General features: G+C 35.9%; 3 protein-coding genes across 4 annotated transcripts in view; 2 read left to right on the top strand and 1 right to left on the bottom strand.

Annotated features, from left to right (window-relative positions):
- Positions 1 to 1,298: 1,298 nt before the first annotated feature.
- Positions 1,299 to 7,062, bottom strand: dcun1d1 (DCN1, defective in cullin neddylation 1, domain containing 1 (S. cerevisiae)). 2 transcript variants are annotated; one of them, XM_028472805.1, is made up of 7 exons: positions 6,893 to 7,062; positions 4,098 to 4,311; positions 3,852 to 4,020; positions 2,653 to 2,783; positions 2,496 to 2,578; positions 2,324 to 2,420; positions 1,299 to 1,671 (listed from the first exon to the last, which is right to left on the bottom strand). In XM_028472805.1, exons 1-7 carry the CDS (start codon positions 6,935 to 6,937, stop codon positions 1,595 to 1,597), a joined length of 816 nt encoding a protein of 271 aa, XP_028328606.1. In that variant the 5' UTR covers positions 6,938 to 7,062; the 3' UTR covers positions 1,299 to 1,594. The 2 variants fall into 2 exon arrangements, with proteins under 2 accessions (XP_028328606.1, XP_028328607.1); XM_028472806.1 differs by lacking the exon at positions 6,893 to 7,062 and adding an exon at positions 5,453 to 5,596.
- Positions 7,063 to 9,147: 2,085 nt separating this feature from the next.
- On the top strand, positions 9,148 to 14,777 carry cryz (crystallin, zeta (quinone reductase)). Its single transcript, XM_028473040.1, has 8 exons — positions 9,148 to 9,364; positions 10,570 to 10,722; positions 10,803 to 10,966; positions 12,375 to 12,426; positions 13,408 to 13,557; positions 13,639 to 13,740; positions 13,821 to 13,916; positions 14,482 to 14,777. The coding sequence occupies exons 1-8, from the start codon at positions 9,254 to 9,256 to the stop codon at positions 14,641 to 14,643; spliced, it is 990 nt and encodes a 329-aa protein (XP_028328841.1). The 5' UTR covers positions 9,148 to 9,253; the 3' UTR covers positions 14,644 to 14,777.
- A 3,036-nt stretch (positions 14,778 to 17,813) lies between these two features.
- lrrc53 (leucine rich repeat containing 53) overlaps positions 17,814 to 24,310 on the top strand; it is a 7,449-nt gene continuing 952 nt past the window's right edge. The window contains exons 1-8 of the mRNA XM_028473306.1: positions 17,814 to 18,031; positions 18,104 to 18,217; positions 19,077 to 19,175; positions 19,254 to 19,429; positions 20,493 to 20,656; positions 20,886 to 21,075; positions 22,066 to 22,258; positions 23,035 to 24,310. The exon at positions 23,035 to 24,310 is cut by the window's right edge and continues 952 nt beyond it. Coding sequence (XP_028329107.1) covers positions 18,025 to 18,031; positions 18,104 to 18,217; positions 19,077 to 19,175; positions 19,254 to 19,429; positions 20,493 to 20,656; positions 20,886 to 21,075; positions 22,066 to 22,258; positions 23,035 to 24,310 — 2,219 coding nt within the window. The 5' untranslated portion in view covers positions 17,814 to 18,024. The remainder of the gene's footprint in view (positions 18,032 to 18,103; positions 18,218 to 19,076; positions 19,176 to 19,253; positions 19,430 to 20,492; positions 20,657 to 20,885; positions 21,076 to 22,065; positions 22,259 to 23,034) is intronic.

The following is a 24,310-nucleotide window of genomic DNA, read 5'->3' as shown; positions in this document are numbered from 1 at the left end:
AAAAAACCCAAAATGACAGAAACATTTAGAAAACGACAACAAAGTGAAAGGAAAACATCACAAAAAATGCACAAAACAACATCTCTGTCATTTTTGTTGTCGCTACATAAATTCCTCTGTAATTTTGTGTAGTTTTGTATAGTCTGCATGATTTTGGAGTAATTTTGAATGTTTGTGTTGTAACTGCGATTTGTGAGTCATTTTGTGTAGTTTTGATGTCTCTTGGTATATTTTTTCTGTTATGTTTGTGTATACTTGTAGTCAACATGTGTTTTTATAATACTTTCTGTAGGTTTGGGTGTATTTGAGGTCATTTAGTGGAGTTTTGTCACTTTGCATGATTTTAGAGTAATTTTGAATGTTTTTTTGAGTCATTTTGTCTATTTATATTCTTTGCATTTGTAGATGTGTGTTGTAACTGTAATTTTGGGTCATTTTGTGTAGTTTTGTTGTCATTTGGTATATTTTTTCTGTTAATTTTGTGTGTACTTGTATCAACATGTGTTTTTATCATCCTTTCTGTAGGTTTGGGTGTATTTAAGGTCATTTTGTGGAGTTTTGTTGTCACTTTGCATGATTTTAGAGCCATTTTTTCTGTTTATATTCTTTGTATTTGTACATTTGTAAGTGTAATTTTGTGGTCACTGTGTGATTTTGAAGTCATTTTGAAGATGTGTGTTGTAACTGTGATTTTTGGGTCATTTGGTGTATTTTTTTCTGTATATTTGTAGTCAATGTGTTTTTAATCATCCTTTCTGTAGATTTGAGTGTGTTTGAGGTCATTTAGTGCCCTCACTGCATGTGGCCCCCTCCTGTCTAATCTAAACCTGATGTAAAACAATATTCAACAGTGATGACTCTTAATTATATAACATTGTAATATAAATATATTATTGCTATGCTATGTGTATAAGCTTTTAATTTTGTATATTTAGACATTTTAAAACTTGTTTTCTTTCATACTCTGGAATTTATTCTGCACACTTCTGTTCAAAAACATACAGTACGTTGTGCTTAAAAAACATTTATTTCCCTCATTTTAATACTAGCAACACTTTTTTTCGCTCCAAAAACACAAAATTGCTGACTGGTATCTTTAAAAATATTATTCAAACATCTTTCTTTGTGTGTGTGTGTTTAAATCAACATTAGCATTAAAAATACAATCAATGCTTGAAACTGGACAGTCACTAAAATTCATCATCAGACAAAGTCAAATAGAAATGCACACCAGTCATAAAATAATTCCTTATTCAATCTCTTGACGTTACAATTCAAGTGTGAGTGTTTTTTTTTTGTTTTTTTTAATCGAAACCCCCGAAACATCGAAGGATCACATGAGCAGAACAGTTTCCTCCTCCGGTCGGCGTTGATGGCACAAACAAAAGCTCAATACTTTAGATCAAAGTTCCAAACAATCACAAGCTCAGCCAACGAAGGAAAGAATGCCTTTTTTTAGATCTTGCTTTTGTAAAATCTTTGAGTCCTGAGAGTTGAAAAAGGCAACATAGCTCTTGGCTCAGCGCAGTCCTGTTGTCCTCCGTCCTGTCTGACACTAAAAAAAAAAAAAAAAAAAACTGCGACACGCGAGCCGTTACACCGCTGTGCTTTTAGTGCCGATGTGTGGTCGTGCAAACTCCACAAAGTCGTCGATGAGGACGGGCCACGCGCCTGTGGACAGGAAAACAAAGAAGAATTAACATGACAGTAAAACATAGAATCTGACAATCCAAATACACAAAATAACAAACACATACAAAATGAAAGATTAATACATACTAATACATATAAAACGTTACACAGAAATGAGAGAATTACTTGCAAAACACACTAAATGACGACAAAACTGCACTAAAGGACAGAAAAAAATAGAAAACAACAAGACACCTACACAAAGAGAAAAAATACATAAAATAACAATTTAAGAAAACATAAAATGACAAACATTTAAAAAACGACAACAAAAATGACAATGAAAAGCACAAAATGACTACAAAACTGCTCAGAATGACAGAAAAATATAGAACACAACAAAAAAAATACAAAAAAAACAATAATAATACATTAAATGACAAACAAAAATACACAAAATGACAGAAAAAAATAAAAAACGACAACAAAAACAAAACAATTACACAAAATGACGGTAAAACATAAAAAATGACACACAAAATAACAAAAATCCATGTTTTTCTTTCATATATTTGCTGATTTATCGTTAGATGATTTATTGGCTTTTTAAGCTCCCAAATATCGCTATTGGCCCCAAAAACCCTGAATGAGTCGGGCTATAAATAGAACATAAATAAAGCCTTGAACAAACCTTCTTCATCATAATTTGACATGTCGTCTGTAATCATGGCGCTGAAGTCTAGGAGGAGGTTCCACGTGTCTTTGGGAATCGATCGTTTGTGGTGTTCCTGTTGATTTCATTAAATATAATTCATTATCATTTAATATCATTAAATATATTTTCTCTAAAACATTCAACTTACGACCAAAAATGTGTTCCACAAAGCCAAAAACTTGAATCTTCCAGCCAGTACTAAATTCCAATATGCGATTGCCATTTCTAAATCTGAAGGAGAGAAAAAAAACATCACATAGGGAGCTTTATTTTGAAACAAACAGGAAGAGGACATTAAATCTTACCTAAACCTTTCTGACCAGGATTCTTTGCAAAATTAAATGTAAACTGGTAAAAGTCCTTGAACTTCCCCTGGTCCTTTAACTCCTGCTCCATTTTAGGAAGCTGAGCTTTAAGTTTGTCTATAGAGTCGCACCTGTTGGAGAAACACATACACAAACACACACAACTCACATCATTGGTTTCAAAACAGCAGAGAAAACAACATTTTCAGACAAATAATCCTTAAAACTTTTTGTAGTGTCCATTTTGTGTAGTTACTGTGTGTATTTTTAGAGTCAATTGTGTTTATATTCTCACTTTGTGTGATTTTAGAGTTTATCTTGTGCATTTTTGTTGCCTATTTTCTACAACTACACCAAACTAGCCATATTTAAACCTATTTACATCACTTTTTTGCCACATTTTGGCTCCTTTTAATGAATTTTTGCAACTTCCTCCCATTTCTTACACTTCTCCATCAAAAATGTATGCCTTTTCTGCATATTTTTTCCCACATTTTCATCACACATTTCCACGGGATTTTTCCTGTTAAATGGGTGACTGACAGTTAGCAGTGTGGCTAATGTTGCTCTTGTGTCATAATCTTGCGTGATTTCAGCTAAACTACCCCGTTTGTGTAAATTATTTGAATATATGCATATGAATATAAAAGTAACAGTAGTTGACTCTATTAACCATATTTAGCATGTTTGGTACAATTTAAGGAAGTCTAACAGTAGGGCTGAACAATTATGGCCAAAATGATAATCACGATTATAATCACAACTATTTAATCATGTTAGGGAAAAATCTGTTTCTTTGGCATTACTTAAAACACAAAACAATATATGAACAGTTAACAGAGAAAAATGAAGCTTTAAATAAAAATAATTAAAAAAAAAGTGCTTTCACAAAATGCAATTAATTGGAAACAATTACAGCTGATCAATCCACCAAATAACTCAAAGCTGCTGCTGACTAATGGTTGTGTAAGTGCCTGATTTGATGCAGCAGAGTCCACATTTTAAATGTAAATATATTGGTAACCAAAATCATGATCACGATTAACATTCGATTAATTGTGCATCTCTATTTAATAGTCTAAAATCATCTAAACAGGGAAAGTTGATGAAACGGAAACAAAATGTGTTAAACTGTGGAATGGAATCAAGTCCCTTTGCTCTGTTCTGAATAAAAAGCACTAACGCTCAGGAACCCTCACCCTTGTTCTGTCATGCCGTCGATGAACTCCTGTTTGGAGAACTCGCACTGCGTCGCTGCTCTGAACTTCCAGGCGATGAGGAGGACGCTCATACTGGCTGGATCCAAACCCAAGTCATCACAGAACTGCTGGATCCCATCGATGCCTATCTTGGTGTCATCGTGAGGATCTGTGTGCGACAGAAACATTCAGTTACACGTGACACGTCTGCGCTGATGTGTGGTTCTGCTCCCGTGGCTCTCCAACCTCGGTATCTGTTGTACAGCTGGTCGATCTTCTTCTTGTCTAAAGCTCCTCTGACGTTGGACACGTAAAGCTCCGGGCTTTGGAAAAACTTGTCTGTGGCCACGTCTAGTTTCCAGTCATTCTGCGAGAGGCACGTGACGGCGGTCTTCTCGTTGGATTGTGTGAAGATCATAAACTGGCGAACTTTATCTCTCTGTGAGGACTTCAGTTTGTTCTGTAAATAAAGAAACAAAAACAGATTCAATCATTCATGTCTGATACTGGGAAACAAGAAAAAAACCTGTTTATGACCCGTTTATCATTAACCCAGGGTTCTCGCTAGCACTGTTGAGCGTAGGGGCCCCCGACGTTGTAATGTTTCTCCCCTACGGAGCGATGACACCCCCTACGTTCAGTTTTCAGCAACATGGGGGATTTTCTCTTGTTTATTCCTTTTTTAATCAGTACCGTCTTAATATCCTCACCAGTGGGAATGTGATAAATACTAAATATTTAAGCTACAATATTAAATATTTAATCATTTGTTTGTCTACACATGTGGCCAGATAAAAAATATGTGTAATTTATTTTATTTTTTAAATCATGGTTACCAGCAAATTAGTAATCAATGAAAGTGCTTTTACTGATTTGGATATTATATTTATGGAAATTGATCAACTAAAGTTGAATTGACTTAACTCATCTTTACGTTTAATAACTGAAATAATAGTAAAAATTAGTAATCATGTCATCCCTCAAATTTTTGTCTGTAAATTGTAATAAAAGTGTGACAGTAATAAGTATTCTATAAACAATTATACTAAAGTAAAGTACAGATACTCAAGTACTGAATTAATGTAAATTCACTTGAATGCTGTCCACCTTTGGTAAATGTCAGGTGGAAAATCTGTGCAAATGAACGCAAACATTAACTGTATAATAAAGTCAAAGTGACATCAAATAAAAACTAACAAAAAAGCACAGTTTGTAGCGCACAATGGGAGAAGCAATGAAGATTAAATAGAATAAAATTAAATTAAAAAAAAGCAGGTCGGGAAGTGAAAGTCCTTCCTTATGGGTTTAAAACCCAGTCCTAAAGTGGTCCCATTATAAGCCTGTGACTAGTAGTGTTACCGTCATGTTTTATTAGTACCAGTTTAGCATCAAACTACTCAAACAGGGCGCTAATCTCACCGAGGTAACGGCTAACAGCTAATGCTAGCGCAGGTGGCTGCGTTTGTTTTGGTTGTTTACAGCAAAGCTGCGGCTAACGGAGTCACCGCACGGAAGTACCGACACTTACTGCAGTGATTAAAGTCAAAACTCCCTGTTTTTGTCACGACTACGTTTAAGGCTTAAAAAGAGAGTTATCTCACCATGTTTGTTTATGCAGGACTCTCTCACTCACTCTCTTTCTTTCTGCCTCTCTCTCCCATGAAGCTTCTTCTTCTTCTACGTTTTGTTTTATGGCGGGTGCCACCTAGCGTTACAGGTGCATTACCGCCACCTAGCGTTACAGGTGCATTACCGCCACCTACTATACTGGAATGTGAACCAGAGAACGACGTCCCTTAATATATATATATATATATATATATATATATATATATATATATATATATATATATATATGTTACTTTCAATAACTCGATTTTTTTTAAATACTTAAACAATGCTTTATATTTCTCTTATATGTTAAACATATTCTTAAGATTGTCCCGTATTTCTTTAATTGTTATGGTGACGTTCTACAGCGGACAGGAGCTACATTCGGCCCTCAGTCTAATTTTACGCAGCTCCCAAAGTAAGCGTACAAAATGACAGAAAAATACAAACACAAAGAATCACAACATTGCAGGAAAATACAGGAATAGACAAAAAAAAAAAAAAAAAACAGAAAATACTCCAAAAACACACAAACACCACTACGAAAAAAAAAAAAAAAAAAAGTAATACACAAAATTACTCAGAAAAATCTACAAAATTACAGAAAATGACAACAAAAGTACAATAAAAACCGGTGCGGTGTCTGTCCCATATGTCTGTGGCCCATATACAGCACATCCAAAGGGGTTTTTCAGAATCAGAATCAGAAATGTTTTAATGGCCAATTACAGTTTTTTAGGACAGTACAAGGTATTTGACTTGTTAGTTGGCGCGCGAAACAAAAAACAAAGAACAAAGAAACAAGCCAGCAACAATAATAATAATAATGATAAATATAAAGGATGAGGGATAAATAAAGGATAGATAGAGAATAAAGGATAAATATAAATTAAATATACATATATTCCTCCCTAGAGTAAGATGCAAGTGTTGCTAATGCTACATGACTTTCGTTTAAAAAAAAAACTGACTAATAGAATTCGTCAGCCTTTTTGTTTGTTTTTGTTAATTGTACTTCGAACCAGTTTTAAAAATTGCTTACATACATTTTTTAAAATGTTTGAAAAGCATGCTGACTTAAATGATCTTTTATCACATTTTTTTCCTTTTAGGCCGATGGTTTTAAGTAGAGGAATTGGTTTATTTTATTAGTAAATGACTTTAAAATAGTCTAAATGAAATCGTAATATGATTTCCCCCACCCCCGCATATCTCCCACACCTTTTTTTTTTTTTTTTTTTACTTTATTTTAATTTCATACTTTCAACTTTGAATATTGGGGATTTCCACTCTCTTTGTATACCCCTCATTTTCCTAATCATTTCCCACACATCACTTATAGGAGTTAATCTGCCTATTTTCTTTACTTTCCTTAACTGGGCCTGTTTCCTTTCATATTCAATCAGATTCCCACAGTTCTGTGTTCTAACCTGATTCTTGGTCTGCGAGACCGGAATAACACACTTTCCTCCCATGACGCTAATAACGGCGCTGCCACTTCTTCATCCGGGTCTTTTCTTGTGTTGTTATTCTGCTAAAAGTTGCACTTCCGCCTCCTGCCGGACTGGAGTTTATAGTGCTCACTTTGTAGGACTGCAGTTTTAATATTGGCTGTGATCGAAATCAAGCATCAGTCTTATGACGTCAGACTACGTAATAAGTCTGACGTCATAAGAAATACCCGGAAGTACACTATGGTCGTGTTGTCATCCTTTATAACACAGATATTGTTTATTACAGAAGCAAAGAGCTGCCACGGGGGAAAATATATTTTGGATCACTATATTGTATGAAGAATATAATGTAGTGTGGATGAGTCAGAAGTCGCTTTTAATTGCTGGTTATAGAGCAGGACAATCGTACACAGTGTTGTTACACACACCATCCACACTGTCAGACATGAACTAACTTCTCCTCCCGCCAACACTTATCTAAATCTCGTTCTACGAGCCACGAACTAACGCGAGAGTGAGGACACAACAAAAGGAAACGTCACAATCATATACATCAACCCAGGGCGGCAAACACACACGGGAAACACCCAACGTGGCAACCCAGACATGGCAACACAGAACAACACCAAGGCTGGATTCACCGGTATCACAATAATAATTTTTTTTTATTTTGTACAAACAAAATACTTATATTGTATGAGTACGAACAATAAAAGTATAATGAACAAAGGTGAAATTATATTGCACAAACGTGATAATACAGTATATTCTACAAACAATATACTTAAATTGTACAAACAATAGTATATTGTACAAACTATATACTTATGTTGTACAAGCAAAATATTATACGAACAATATAGTGTATTGTACAAAGAATGTACTTATATTGTATGTACAATATAGTAAATTGTACAAATGTGATACATTGTGCAAACAGTAATACTTGTATTGTAAAAACAATATAGCATATTGTATAAACGTGATATTATAGTGTTCGTACAATACAACTATATTGTACAAACAATACAGAGTATTGTACAAAATTATGTTGTCTTGTTCAAACATGATACTATATTGTTCATACAATATAATTATGTTGTACAAACAATATAATTATATTGTTCGTACTCGTACATTATGACAATATTGTTTGTACAAATATAATTTGTTTATACAATAAAATATCATGTTTGTACAAATTAATGTATTGTTTGTAAAGTATATACCTTTTGAAGGTTGTCATTAAGTGTCGTTCACTAAATTACGACACATTTGGAGCTATGTTGGCATTTTTGGGGTTAGGAAGAAGGATCTAGTGGAGTTAGGTAAGGTTAAGGTTAGGAGCATGGGTTAAGGTTATGGTTCGGGGTTAGGTAGAGTAACAAAGGGTTGGGATTAGTTAGGGCAGTGTTTCTCAAATGGAGGTACGTGTACCCCTCGGGGTACTAGAGAGAGAGAGAGGGGGGTCCTAGTCCCACCCAAGGCGTGAGATGACCAGAAATTATAAAAACTACAGAAATAAATCTATTCAGGGGCCACTAAATCAGTGTTTTTCAACCATGGGATCGTTACCCAATGTGGGGTCGCCTGAAATTTCTGAAAAATTATTATTATTATTATTTATTTGTTTATTTATTTTTAAACAACACACAATGTTAAACAACTGTAGTTCAACTAAAATGTAGTGGAAAAAAATAAAAGAAGATTTGAGCTCAAACATGATCAAAAACAAATTTTAGGAAGAGAAAAAAAACATAACTTTGGGGTCTCCAGAAATTCTTGATATCAAAATGGGGTCACTGTCCAAAAAAATTGGAAACCACTGCATTAGATACTGTTTCTTCACACTTATCTACAAAATAAAATGCTTTAAAATGTGTGAAATCACTTCATTCCATCATTGTGCTCTATAGTTGTTTTTAAATAATTTTCTAAGCAAAATATTGTAGTTGGACAAAGGGGGATACATGAATTCAGAAATAGGTTTGAGAACCACTGAGTTAGGATAACAAACGACACTTAATAACAACCTTCACGACACTTTATTCATGCTAATGACAGGTGTCATGTCATAATAATGACAGCGTAATATCAGTCTTTCTGTATAAACCTTCAAGTAAAGTGTTAAAAATAAAGTTAAGATGTTTAAAAATGTGCAGTGACAAACACCTACCGTAAATGTGAGGGGGCGCTGTGGTGTAGAAGTCTATCGACAGTATCAGCAGCAAAAGAAGAAGAAGTAAGTGTGGGCGGTCACAGCATTATTTGCACTTCAGGGGAAGTTTGTGACACTTTAAATCTGTGTTTCTCGCTCTATCAGTTTTATTCGCGCACATGTCCAGCTGTCGGATGATGATGAGAGCTATCCGGGTCAGTGAGCTTGGAGCTCCGTCTGTTCTCAAACTGTGTACCGACCTGTGCGTCCCTCAGCCCGCTAACAACCAGGTGAGACACCCGAAAGTGATTTCATTGATATCAATCATAGTATCACTAGTAGTACGACTAGACTGTAATAGTTCACTAATACTAATAGTAGACTGGCTTTGGTCTATAAATACTACTAGTAGATCTAAAAAAGGTTCATAAATACTGCTATTATGACTTATGTGTCAATAAGGGGGCGGGGAAAAGCACATTCAGGCTTCCCATTGGCTTTCGAAAATATTCCAACCAATCAGGGAGCTGGATTTGGTTATAATCCCTCCTACTTCATATTTGCTTTACTAGTCTACTGCTAAAACAGTCCATTACTAGTACTACTAATGAGATGATGATTTATTTTATTTGTGTATTATATCTGTAATTTTGTCATTGTGCATTTTTTGTTCCTATTTTGGTTTGTATTTATTTATTGTTTTTGGAGGCAATTTGTGTATTGTGTATCAATTTATGTTAATTTTGTGTTTTAGGAGTCACTTTTGTGTGTTTTTGATGTCGTTTTGTACATTTTGATTTTAATAAAATTGTATTATTATAACTGCATTTCTAGATGTTCATCCAGATAGTTCCTGTTTACTAGTAGTACTAGAAAGCAAAACTTTTGTTGTCACTTGTAAATGTTTTTGATGCACTAGTGCACGAGTAGACCTTACTAGTAAAGCGTCTAATTTTGTGTTACTACTGTAGTACTAATAATGTTACCTAAATGTTACTAGTTACAACTAAAAGCTTACCAAATAACACAAGAAACACAAGTGTCTACTGTCTATTTGTATTTAGATTTTTTAGTTTTTTTTATTATTCAAAAAGTTGAAACTAAACTCTGTCTCTCATGACGTAAACACAAAATCTAAATAAGTACACAATACCAATACAACAAACCACAGTGAAAAGAAATATAATAAACTAGAATTAATAATAAAAAACAGTTAATTTTACTAAAGCATGACGTACAATGTTCTTGTTTCTTTTTGTATTATTCTGTTTTATATTGTAATGCACTGTTTTTTTATTATTCAGTTTTTATTGTAAATAGTTGTTGGTTGGCCTGAAAAGCGCTTTTAAATAAAATGTATTATTAACCTAATGTCTGTTGCACCTATTCTATATTCTTTATTCTGTGGAAACTTCAGCACCTTTTTATGTATCTTAGAACCATTCTTTGAAATGTAATCAGCTGGAATTCATAATGTACATGTGATCAATTTAAGGTATTGATCAATGTCCGAGCCTGTGGGGTGAATCCTGTGGAAACTTACATCCGAGCTGGAACGTACGCTCGTAAACCCAACCTGCCCTACACGCCCGGCACTGACGTAGCAGGGGTGGTTGAACAGGTTGGAGATGGCGTCACCACGCTAAAGGTAAAGAAACATTGTGAGCATGACGCGACAAAAATATTAACCATAGTTTGATGTATTAATGAATGAATAATGTTTCCCAGGTGGGAGATCGTGTGTTCACTACAGACACAGAGAGTGGTGGTTACGCAGAGTTCACCGTAGCCGCTGAGGACTGTGTTTACAAGCTGCCCGACGCCCTAGACTTTGTGCAGGGGGCAGCCATTGGGATCCCATACTTCACTGCCTACAGAGCTCTGGTTCACAAGTAAGAAAACACACACACACACACACACACACACACACACACACACACACACACGTGCAGGGTGAGGTCCAATGTATTCTTTGGATTTAGGGCTTTTTTGTGATACTGGAGCAAAGAAAACTTACCAGTACTCACTGTACCTCCCTTTTTGGAATTTGGTATTTTTGGTATTTTTCCATCTTTGACTCATTCAGTGCCAGCCATTTTCAGATTTTCTACCCCCCTCAGTGCCAGCCGGTTTTGAGCATTTTGACTCATTTTAAAGACCCACAGAATATTTTCTACTATGACTCTCTGAAATCTGACACCAGATTCTGAAAGATTGAAGCCTCTACTTTCATCAAAAAACATTTGTTCTTTTGTAATCAGCCGCAGAATAGAGCAAGTTTTACACAAATCTTCAGTTTCAGAGCAAAAAGCTGAGAAAAAAGCCTTTTAGTAAAAAAAACCCTGTCAGTGACTTCAAAGCTTTTTTTTTTTTTTTTTTTGCTTTAGTGACAACTCTAACATCTGAACATTGTTTGCTTATATATATATATATATATATATATATATATATATATATAACACTGAGACTGGGCTTTTGATGGCAAAATTATTGTTATTTTGCTATCTATGTCAGAGTTGAATAGATTTCTTACTGTATTTTGGCGTTCCTTTTCTGTCTCATAAACACCTTTCCTCCTCTCCCTCTGAGCTCTGCTGAGCATGGATGATCTCTCATCCAAAGGTGCTGCTACCTCCTACATGTCACCTATTATTTTGCTATCTGGCTCACAGGCTGGGGGTATTTTGTAACCCCCCCTCCTCCCGACACGCAGTCATGACCCATTTAGCCCGGTTAGTTGATGGTTTTATCTCACGATCACAACATTATCAATAAACCACTCAGGTCCACATATGTTCTGTGTTAGTATGTGGAGCTGTGAGCTGCTGGATACGTCACAATATCACTCTGTAGCGCCATAATATCCCTTTTTCCTGCTACTTCCTGCTTTGCTGGAAGTGGCTAATCTCTCATCTAAAGGTGCACTGCTGCCATCTTCAGGGCACAGTTGGTCACTACAACACCCCACAGCTTAGATATTGATGAGGGACCTCCGCCAGGGTGTTTTCTAGTAACCCCCGTGAAAAAACGCAAATGACGAGTTATCTCATCAATGGCACTGAGCGTTAAAAAACAAGAGAACAAATTACGTTTACAAAAACGTGAAAGACGAAGACTTATAAAATGTTGACGATTATTTATTATCTTTTATTTTGTCAGCTTTTGTGCACACGTCAAACCTCTTTTCCCACAAAATCAAAACCATCAAATTAAAATAAGTCCTTTAAGCCTTGTTGTAATGCTGATTACATATTACATGTTACATTAAATGCATATTTCCTGCTGCTTTTTGTGTTGCAGAGCCCATGTCAAACCTGGAGAAACCGTCCTTATCCATGGAGCCAGTGGAGGGGTGAAGAAAACACACATTACAACATTAAAAATACACAAATTTACAGAATAATTGACAAAGCGACAACAAAATTACACAAAAATGACTCCAAAACACACAAGATGATCTCAAAAATACCCAAAATAACAGAAAACTGTAAAACACGACAACAGAAATAAACAAAATGACAGAAAAAAAAATACACAAATTGGCAGAAAAATATGGGAAACGACAAGAAAAATACCCAAAAACGACTCATACACAATATGAAAACAATAATGCACAAAATAACTTTTAAAACACACAAGGCGGCTACAAAAAAATACCCAAAATGACAGAAAACTGTAAAACGCAATAACAAAAATACACAAAAATTACACCAAAAGCATAATATGGCAACAATAATGCACAAAATTACTGTTAAAACACACAAGATGACTAAAAAAATAGCCAAAATCACAGAAAACTGTAAAATACGACAACAAAAATACACAAAATGACAGAAAAAAATAAAACAAAAATTGGCATAAAACAATAATAACAGAAATACACAAAATGACTCCAAAAGCACGGAAAACAACAACAAAAATACACAAACTAATGGAAAAATATAGTAAACGATGACTAAAATACACAAAAATGACTCAAAATACACAATATGGCAACAATAATGCACAAGATTACTGTTAAAACACACAAGATGACTAAGAACATATCCAAAATGACAGAAAACTATAAAACACAAAAAATACTAGTCATTTTGGAGTAAATTCCAAGAGTCAGGAGTAGCGTGGACATTTTTTTTCCCAGTTCAGTGCGAGCAACGGGGCTCCGAAAGCACACAAAACGTCAACAAAAACACAATAACTCCAAAAAACCCAGAAAACAACAACAAACATGTACAAAATACCATTTTCATTAATATTCTTGTGTTAATGCTCAGATTGTTCAATAATTCTAAACGCTGACATGAGTATTGATAATGTGAACGCTGTTCTCTAGGTTGGCGTAGCAACGTGCCAGCTGTCCAGGGCTTTGGGTCTCAGAGTTTTAGGAACGGCCGGAACCCAGGATGGAATGAAGCTGGTTCTGAAGAACGGAGCTCATCTGGCTTTTAACCACAGAGAGGAAGGATACACAGATAAGATCATGGTATTCACACACAACGAAGAACAAAAAGCGCTTTTCTAAGCAGTTCCAGGCCTTTCAGACCATGATGCCTGTGTTCTTTAGGACGCCACTGAAGGCAGAGGTGTCGACGTCATCATAGAAATGTTAGCCAACGTCAATCTGAGTAGCGACCTGAAGATGTTGGCGTTTGCAGGGCGTGTCATGGTGAAGACCTCCCTTAGTTTGGTTTTTGTGCTACAGTGTGTAAATCTGTGCTACATTTACAGTTGTTGTTTCGTCCGTAGGTGGTTGGCTCCAGGGGAAAAATAGAGCTCGACCCCAGAGACGCCATGATGAAGGAGAGCAGCGTGATGGGCGTGGTTCTGTTCTTCGCTTCACAGGTAAAAAAAAAAAAAAAAGCAGTGACGACAAAACACAGGTTGTACAACTTTTTCCACTCATTTTACTATAAGACATATAAATGTATCATCAGTAACTTTATTTAATTCTTACTTTCTCAAGTTATTCAAGCACAGATGTAAATATATGTTAGCTTATTGTATATTATATATATATGAATATATTACAGAAACTATTTTTTCTCATATCCCTAGATTGAACACATGTAACATAATCCACATCTTAAACAAATGAGAATTGCTTGAAGTTTATGAAACGATGTTTTTCTTCATCGTTCATGTGGAAATATTGTTTTTTTTTCTTCATTTAAACATAACTTGACATTTTTGGGATTTTTTTTTTTACCATCAAACCTGGAAGAAATGACTTTACACTTGGTAGAATGTGATATTTAATCACACCTGTAGGAATTTTTTGCAGAAATGCAGCATCATGACCTAAACTCAGTCCTTAGAACGTCATTGTGAATTTTCAGTGTTTTTGCTGAAATATATGTTTAAATGTGAATACAAACAGCTACAAACTTAGTCACTTTCCTTCTCTCAGGAGGAGCGTAAGGAATGTGCGGCTCTCCTTTACGCAGGAATGGAGTCAGGTTGGTTGTGTCCCACCATCGGCTCTCAGTATCCCCTAGAGAAAGCTGCCGACGCCCACCGGGACATCATCGAGTCTCGTGGGGCCTCTGGGAAAATTGTTCTGATCATGTGATCATGTTTTCAAAAGGTTTAAAATCAATATATGATATATTTTTTTAATAATTCAAATTATGCAGAATGAAATTACATGATTTGTAAACCCTATAAAATGCACTGTGCAATAAAATGAATTTTATTTTGAAGGTTCTGACTTGACATTGCTTCCTAAATGTTGCTCAGTGCATTAAACAGGAATTATCCCTCAGGGTTCATTTAAAGGCTCGTCGTTACCGAGTCAGACGCGACATTTTTGCCTCTCAGGTGACACTCGGCTCTACTGAGCATGCTCAGTACACGGCCAGGTAACCTTAGATAGATGTTACCTACTGAGCGTATCAGCCACAGCGCTGCAGCAACCAAACAAACAGGAACTGAACTTATTATCTTTAAAGAAATCTTGAGCTGAAGCGATTTATGAGAGGAAAATGTGACCTATTCATCATTATCATCATCATCATCATCATCATCAGCAGCAGCGTGGGAATCTATGCTGTGCAACTGGTGAGCATGTGTGAAAAACCTGCCATGATATCAGATAACTACAAATGACTTTACAGTTCATTTGAGAAGATAATTGTGTTTATAAAAGGATTAAAAGAAACTTTTATCTCTAGAAATAAAATGATATTGAATATGTAGACAAAAATAGCAAACTCTCATACTCAATGCATATTATCTGCTTTCATTTTTTTAAATTTTAAAACAAATATTTAAATGTGTTACAAATACAAAGTAGCAACATTTAATTTGAGAAAGTTTAGGTTTAGAAAACAGTTGTTTGATGTTTGATGTGTTCCAATCAGTTATCGTTTTTTTTTTTTTTTTACCAATTACTAGGTCATTTTAATCCCAGGCGACCCCACATGGGGTCACAACACCAAGGTTGAAAAACACTACAGTAAGGGAATGACCGTGAAATGCATTTAAGGAGAAAAAAGTAAACTACGAGACACAAAATGACAAATATGATGAAAATTAACCAAAAGAGGAGCAAAACAATCACAAAAAATAAAGAATAGAAAAATTATGCGAAGCACCAACAAAAATACTAAAAAAAAACTACAAAGACACAGCGGGGGCCATAAAAATATGATTGTATCTGATCTGAGGGCCACATTATCAAAGTTATTTTTGACTCATTGTGTATTTTTTTCTGTCATTTAAAAACATATATTTTTGTTAATGTTATGTGTGTGTTTGCTGTTGTTTGAAGTGTATCCTTTGTTGTCGTTTTCTGTGTTATTTAGTGTGTGACGAGTAATTTTATTGTATCTTTGTTGTCATGTGTTGTCGTATATATTTAGTTTGTTGTGTTTTTGTATTTGTCTTGTGTGTTTTTGTATTTGTCTTGTGTGTTTTTGTTGTAAATATTTCCATTTGTGTATTTTTGTTGTCCTTTTGTGTGTGACGAGTCATTTCTTTGTATCTTTCTTGTCGTTTTGTCATGTATGTATTTTTCGTTTTCTGTGTTTGTGTATTTGTCTCGTGTGTTTTTAATCTGCATTTTTCTATTTGTGTTGTCGTGTATTTTTATACTCATTTTCTGTATTTTTCATTTCTTTTCTGTAATGTGTGTTTTTGGAGAGGCTGGGGTGAACAGTGGTTATCACGTCTGCCTCACAGCAGGAAGGTCCTGGGTTCAATCCCTGGGGTGAACACTTAGCTCCTTTCTGTGTGGAGTTTGCATGTTCTCCCCGTGCTGCGTGGGCTCCTCCCACAATCCAAAAACATGTCTGTAATCTTGAATGGAGTCTCTAAATTGCTTGTGTGTCTGTGTGTGTTGCCCTGCGATGGACTGGTGCTCCAGGGTGTACCCTCGGCTCTGAAATAGGACGACGCGGGTCAGAAAATGGATGGTTGTATTTTTGTGGTTTGCCAACGTCTGATGTAAATGGAGCCTAAAACAGTTTCACTCCACATTCATGGTGGTGTTACTCTGGAGATGTTCTTGTGTTTGTTTCTCTGTTGGTGGAGGTTCACAGGAAGAAAGTTCATTAGTAATCGAGCAGCAGTAGAAACCTGATATAGACCTCAGTCTGATACAATGTCTCCCTGTCATCCACCAGTCGAGCATCCCCTGATGTCGCCACACACTCACTCACACATGATGCCACACTGTTTATATGCTTAGCAACTCAAACTAAAGTCAACTGTTTGTTGTTTACAGTGTGTTTATTGGTTACAGGCCCAGGGGTGACGTATGAGATTCCTATCATCTTAAAGATGATTCACATTATGTTTAATTCATACTTCAAATCAGTTTCTTTTGCGTGTTTTTCTAAAGAATCAAATAAAAAGTTTTATATTACACCTATATGGGGATAGTTTTAATGTGATCAGTTTTAATACAGAGATGAGCGACTTTTATGACAAATTCACATTATATACATTTATGTCAGCATTTAGAATAATGACCAATCTGTTTTGTGGATTTTAGTTTATTGTTTTGTGTAGTTTTGTATCTTTTTCTATTCTTTTGTATTCCTGTTTTGGGATTTTAGAGAAATTTTTATGTATTTATTATGTTTTTTGGAAGTATTTGGTGTATTTTTTAAATCATTTATTCTGTTCAAGTCATTTTTAGTTATCTTTGTCTATTTTTTGTGTATTTCTATTGTGGTTTTGAGTGTTTTGGAGTCATTTGGGGTGTTTATGAAGTCCATTTGTATGTTTTCATTTTTTACTTTGTGATTCTAAAGTGATTTTGCGCCTTTTTTTTTTTTTTGGCTTGAAAGTTTGCTCTAAGGGGCAGAAAAATGTCCAGTAAATATCCATATGGGAACGATAAGCACAAGAATTTTAGGGATATTCAAAAATTGTAACTTTTCATGGGAATTATTTATCGGAAGTAACTGAAAATTGGTAGTAATTTTAAATAACTATTATCTCCAAACACATGAGCAGCCATGCTAAATAATACAATTAAAAACACTATAACATTTAAACTTGGGTTGCAAAGTTCCAGGATTTTTCAAAGTTGGAAACTTTTCATGAAATCTAAAAAGAATTAAGGAGGAAAAAAACTGAATTAACTACATTGAAGGTTGGCCCTTAACAGGAATTTTAGAAATATTTTAGCATGATGTAAAATATCAGCATTAGTTTTTTAAAATGACTTTAAATTGCCGGTTATTTCTAATCAAAAATGTCCATGAAAAGTTCATATTTTTTAATATTCCCAAAAATCCAAAGCCTAATATCTTTGCAACCCTCTAATAATATAATATCTAACAATCACTCATTAGACTGGAGTCCTTAAAGTGTTTTTTAATCTAATCTAATCGTGTTTTATGGGCTAAAACTATGACATTATTGATAACTATGGATGTTTGTGAGGTTACAGTTGTGTGGAGGCGATGGTCCCTCATCATCATGATGCCCCCACTATAACAACATGACCTGTAAGTGTGACAAACTATTGTTACTCTTCATATCATTTACTATAGATGAGATAATGAAACGTGTGTTTCCAGATATTTTGCTGATGTTGCTGCTGCCAGTCGTCCCTCCTGTTTCCTCGTGTCCTGCTTCGTGTGCTGTTTGTTCTGAGGATGTCGTCATCTGTCAGAGACTGGCTCACATTATAGGTGACGTTACACATAACCCGACTCTAATTATACACATCCACAAGTTAAGATTGTTTGGTTTTATGTTAGAGACTCAAAGGCCAGAGAATGGTCACTTTTATCTCAGTAGAGTAGGGTCACATTATGAAATGTCAAGTCAGCATTTAGAATTAAATTGAAAGTAGATCTAGAACATAAAGATCCAACTAATCTAAACATTATTTTTGTCCTTTCTGGGTATATTTTTGATATTTTGTGTGTTTTTTTGTTTTTTTTTTGTTGGTATCACAGTATATTCTGTAATTTTTTATGTTTTTTAAGTCCTTTTGTGTTATTTTTTTGCATTTTTCCTTTACCTTTTAATTTTTTTTGTGTTTTGGGTATAATTTAGTAATTTTCTCTCTCTTTCCTTCTTTTTATTGTCATGTTTGTTTTTGATATCATATTCATACACTGTATTTGCTAATTTTTTGTGTTTTTGTTGTTTTCTGTGTTTAGTGCAATTTTATGTATTTTTGCCATTTTCTTATTGGTTTTCGATTTCATTTAGTTAATTCTGCCATTTTTTGTGTTTTTGTTGTTTGTATGTTTTTGGTATAGTTGAGTAATTCTCTTTTTCGTTCTTTGTTTTTGTGGTTGTTGTCATTTGTTTGTTTTTATTATCATTTTTTTCATATTTATTTTAGTATATTTTTGTAGTGATTTATGTGTATTTTTCTGTCATTTTGGGTGTTTTGTAGTGATTTTGTCCAAAATTAGCCCCAGTTTTCCATTTCCAGGTTAAACTCACAGAGCTGTGTGTGTGTGTGTGTGCGTGTGTGTGTGTGTGTGTGTGCGTGTGTGCGTGCGTGCGTGTGTGCGTGCGTGCGTGTGTCATTAGATGCTCCAGACTCCACCCAGGCTTTGCTCCTGACTGAAGGATCCATCTCAGCTGTTCAGCCTTCTTCACTGTCTAACCTCATCAACATCACAGTCATAGGTGTGAACCATCAATGTTTCTCCTCTTTATAAACACAGTGTGCTCATGTGTTCTCAGAGAATCTTTTCTCCTTCCCAGGTCTGAGTCATAACCGTATCTCAGAGCTCAGCGCGGACGCTTTTACCAGTTTACCTTTCCTTCACACTTTGCTCCTGGACCACAACCTGCTGACCAGTCAGACCCTACAGAGAGGAGCGTTGGCCAATCTGAGCCAGCTGGAGGTCCTGGCCCTGGGTCATAACCTCATCACCATGGTTTGTTATTCTCTAGCATTGAAAACATTGTGAGAAGTTGTGGTTTGTTCTGCAAAGGAAATGTGAATTCTTTCAGGTTTTGTTTTTGTAGAAGAACCTTGTCCAGTGTGCGATGTGTAGACATCCTACGCCCAGAAATACTACCCATCATTTTTATTGGGCGTACGTCAGGTGACGTGACCACCTTGTCATCCTGTTTGAGAAAGGTGAAAACATGGCCGACATTCATTACATTTTCACTGGAAATTGCTATATATTAAGAGAGCTTGTGGCTTTAGCTTCATTTTGATAACATTTCTAGTGAGAAACATATCCTTAAATTTCATAGTATCCATTCAATTTGTGTATACAATGTGTTTGTTCATTTTAGCATATATTCATCATGCTTTATGTCGTTGCTATGGTGTTGCTAAGGACGCTTAGAACATACCGGAAGTGATGTTGAATTATGAATTACTCTGTTTACTATGTTAACCATACTGATTACGTGAAATTTTTATTCATTATTATCATTATTATTTATATTAATTTACATTTGAATATATTTCCACACCTTGAGGCTAAAGTGTAGTTTAAGTCTGTTTGGTTTCCTCCCACTATCCAAATACATGACGTTTGGTTGATTGGAGTCTCTAAAGTGTGTGTGTGAGTGTGAGTGGTTGTTTGTCTGTGTGTTACCCTGCAACAGACTGGCACCCTGTCCAGGGTGTACCCCCGCCAAACGCCCAATGACAGCTGGAGATAGGCACTAACAGACCCCCACAACCCTGAACAAAGCAACAAGCAGATCAGAAAATGAATAATGGATACTATGAATATTAAGGATACGTTTCTCACTAGAAATGTACTTAAAAATACTTAAAACTCTCTTAATGCATTTCTAGTGAAAACTTAATGAATGTCAGCCATGTTTTCCCTTTCTCAAACGTGATGACAAGATGGTCACGTGACCTGATGCCCCATAGAAAACACCAGGCAAATGATGAGTAGTATTTCTACGCCTTCAGAGGCATACATTACAGTGACACTAGGTGGGGATGATAATGTTATGAATTCCATGCAGATCCAGGCGAGTTGGTTTTTAGGCACAAAGACTCTGAGGAGCCTGAAGCTGGAAGGAAACCACCTCAACAAACTGGACTACGGTTCATTCCCCCTCAGAGACCTCATGTACCTGGAGAGTCTGGATTTATCTGATAATCTGATCCATTATCTGGATGAAAATAGGTCAGTACTCGTTAAGAGGGCTGTATTTACATTTTTAGTAACAGTTGAGATTCTTACCAACCATCGGTTCACGTTGACATTCTATTAGGCTGTGAGAGTGTTTCTTTTTCAATGTTCTCCTTGTGTGTCTCATTTCTGCCCCTTAAACTGTTGCTAAACATATGTTTGTTCTTCTTTTCCAAAGAGTTAACATTAAAAACATGATGTCTTCTTGATTGTGTGGCTTTAGTTTCCGTGGTCTGGTGAGTCTGAAGACTTTGGACATTTCCAAGAACCGTTTGAGTTCGGCTCCCGTGGAGGCTTTTTCGTACCTGAACTGGCTCACAAACCTCAACATGGACCTGAACTCCTGGAACTGCTCGTGCCAGCTGCTGGAGCTGGCCACCTTTCTGTCCGCCTTCATGCAACAACCTGACAAAGTGCGGAAAGTACCGTAATAGAAAGGGAACAATGTGGTGATGTTACACCTGAGATCTCTCAACCCAAAGACGTAAATCAGACATGGGCAACTGGCGGCCCAGGGCCCCTCATGCAACCCTTGGTCTAATTTTGTGAGAAAATTAACAAAAATACACAAAATGCCAACAAACATAGACCATATTACACCAAAAACTCACAAGTTGACTACGAAAACACAAAAATAACAGAAGAATATACAAAAGAACAACAAAAATACACCAAATTACTCCAATTACGAAAAAATTGAAAACAAAAATCACCAATATGTAAGTTTGTTTTTGATATTTTCATGTTTGTCCATTTATGTTGTAGGACCACGAATGAAAATTAGCTTTTAGCTAATAGCTCGGCATATTTACACGTCACGTACAGTATGTGTACCTCGTGTTCATTAATATACACTAATAAAGATAAAGTCAAAGCCAAAACACACAAAATAACAAGAAGAAAGAAAATTATACAAGATAACAACAAAAATGCACAAAAGACTTAATCCAAAACAACAAAACACATAGGAATCAAGAGCACTCGGAGAGCGCAACCCACCACCAAGTTTACATCAGCTCACTAAATTTTTCACTTTTTGAAATGTCCTGACAACAACCATCCACATTAACAGACGGACAGACAAACAAACACATGTGAAAACATTACCTCTAAGAGAAAAATACACAAAACGACAACAAAAATGCACAAAATACTTCAAAAAAACCCACACAGGTTATTAACAAAAATATGCAAAATTGACCGAAAACTATGTATGACAACAGAAAAAGACAAAAACCTTTGTTCTTTCCTGCATTAATAATCAGGTTATTATTGTAAACACTGACATGAATGTTGATAACGTGACCCTCGGATGAGACAATCATATTTTTGTGGACCCTGTCGGGATAAAAGTTGCCCATCTCTGCTATTAACCTCACTGTTGTCCCCCCTGCTGCTCTCAGGCCCTTTACAACGGCCGTAGGATGGTGTGTGTGAGTGCTGATAACCCTGCTGTAACGACTGTGCTGGAGCTGACGGATGCCAACTGTGTCCCGTCCAATCAGAACATCACCATCCAGGTCCAGAATAAAGGCAGTGTTACGCCTCACGTTTACGCTCGAGATGTGGCAATCGCTGCAGTCATCTGCTTCATAGGTGGGCGTAATACAGACGACTACTACTAGAAATACTACTACTGCATGAAGGAATTGAAGGGAACTTGAAACACTATCACAGATTTTTGTGTATATAATCTGGAATTACATTATTAGAACTACCAAGGATTTCAATAGTTAAACGTCAGCACAATTAAAACTGTTCTTTTCTGAGCTTTAGAAAAGTCGTATATTTTATTCTATTTATTTCAAAGCCTTTAACAACATTGTATACAGCAAAATGAGGTGCACTGATCCATATTGTTTGTATATATATATATATATGTATACACACATATATGTATATATAAGACAGTCAAAATATATACATGAAGTATAACAAATATTTACAGTGTTTATTGCACCTACATTTATTGAAAATTTCAGACATGTTATATTTGATGTGTGTGTGCGTGTGTGTGTATAGGTGTGTCCACGTTGGTTATAGTTTCATCTTATATTTGTATGCTCATAAAAAAAGAGATTTAATTATTCATATAGATTTACTTACTTATTTTATTTTTATTTTGTAAATGTTTGCATTGTGTTACATGCAATGGTTTTGAAATGACTGGCACAACTTATTACAATGTAAAAAAATGTAATTTACAAATATATAGATAGATTTTTGTGGTTAAGCAGTGAACTCGTACTGCCGTCACATTTTTTTATAATCAAGTTTTGTTGCTAAGATCATTAGTAATATGAGTCTGGGATAATGTGTGTTAAAAAGTAAAATTCCCCAAATGCCACTAAGCAGCTCCTGTTGTGTTTCAGTGGGCGTCGGTGTCACCATGCTGGTTGTCCTAATTCTCTATCAAGTGTCTCAAAAAAAGAGCCTTAAAGAAATTCAAAGACTTAAAGCCGAATCAGAGGAAAGTCAAGGCGTTGCTAACCACCACAGCAGACATTTTTCTGTTTGTGAGGGACGGCAGTATGGTTTCCTGGAAGCCAACAGCAATCATCAGCAACAGCTGAAGGAAGTCTCAACATTTGATGCAAGGACCCAAATGTGGAACGGAGCTGAAGAGAACAGCAGCTACTACAATGAGTTCAGGCCTAATGCAATGAGAAGAGAAAATAGAATGAATGGAGGGATAGAGACAGAGGAGGCTAGAGAGAGGAGGAAACTGAAGATGATGATGATGGAGGAGGAGAAAAGGAGAGCAGTGACTCAGCACAGTGTTTTAAATACTCCAAACGGAACTGGAACAAAGGCCGGAGGTCATGAGAACATGCATTGCGATTACAGCTACAGGACGTATAGACCACCAGAGCAGAATGTGAGACAAGGTAGACATGATGGATTTTCTTCCCGGCACAGACCAAATGGCGGGGGGCACCATTTTGACATGATGAAGAACGCAGACTTCAGGAGGGAAACAAGAAAAGTAACATTTGATCCTGAAAGTCTGAGATTGCTCGAGCAGAGAAGCAGTTGGGATGAGGAGCGATATGGAAGAAGAAGAATGACCACGTCCAGGGACAAGGAGAGAAGACACAAAGCTCAATCCAGTCGGCTACATAAGGTCAAACTTCACTTAAACCCTCAACGAAAAAGCAAAATCCATCCAAGAAAGAAAAGTGAACATCTGGATGATAGTAGCACCAGGAAGGATAGAGAGAAGGATGGACATGCGAGAGATGTGAGAGAAAGAAAAAGACAGAAATTGGAGAAATCTTCCAAGAGTGAAAGATCAAAAGTAGAGGAAAAGACTGAGGAAGAGGGTGGCGAGGAGGAAGGAAAAAACGGTAAATCAGTCTTAAAACGGAAGAAAACTACTTCTAAAACAAAGCAGGAGAATAAAGAACATACAGAGGATGCTGAAGACAAAAGTGAAGCAGCAAAACAAGAGGATTCACCACCATCTGATAGCACTAATGCTGCTGATATCCCTGAACAACCACCAAACCTACAAGATGTTCAGTATCAAGGAACGGGATCGTCTCAAGCCAGTGACCAATTGTCCTCTCAGCTTTCTGTCACTCTTTCTAATGCTGACACGACCTTCACACCTAGCGTCGCTCCAGCTGGACCTGCAGGTTCACACTT

This window comes from Gouania willdenowi, chromosome 17 (assembly GCF_900634775.1).
Source record: "Gouania willdenowi chromosome 17, fGouWil2.1, whole genome shotgun sequence".
NCBI lineage: Eukaryota > Metazoa > Chordata > Actinopteri > Blenniiformes > Gobiesocidae > Gouania > Gouania willdenowi.
This window is presented reverse-complemented; position numbering and strand designations above follow the sequence as displayed.

What these genes read in the sequence shown, in the direction of transcription:
- dcun1d1 (XM_028472805.1), bottom strand. Translation starts at nt 6,937, where the DNA reads ATGGGAGGAAAGTGTGTTATTCCGGTCTCGCAGACCAAGAATCAG. An exon ending in TCTCGCAGACCAAGAATCAG is followed by an intron (nt 4,312 to 6,892) that starts GTTAGAACACAG and finishes CTTTATTTACAG; the next exon opens with AACAAACTGAAGTCCTCACA. An exon ending in TCCTGGTCAGAAAGGTTTAG is followed by an intron (nt 2,579 to 2,652) that starts GTAAGATTTAAT and finishes TCTCTCCTTCAG; the next exon opens with ATTTAGAAATGGCAATCGCA.
- cryz (XM_028473040.1), top strand. Translation starts at nt 9,254, where the DNA reads ATGTCCAGCTGTCGGATGATGATGAGAGCTATCCGGGTCAGTGAGCTT. An exon ending in TACAGAGCTCTGGTTCACAA is followed by an intron (nt 10,967 to 12,374) that starts GTAAGAAAACAC and finishes TTTGTGTTGCAG; the next exon opens with AGCCCATGTCAAACCTGGAG. An exon ending in GATACACAGATAAGATCATG is followed by an intron (nt 13,558 to 13,638) that starts GTATTCACACAC and finishes TGTGTTCTTTAG; the next exon opens with GACGCCACTGAAGGCAGAGG.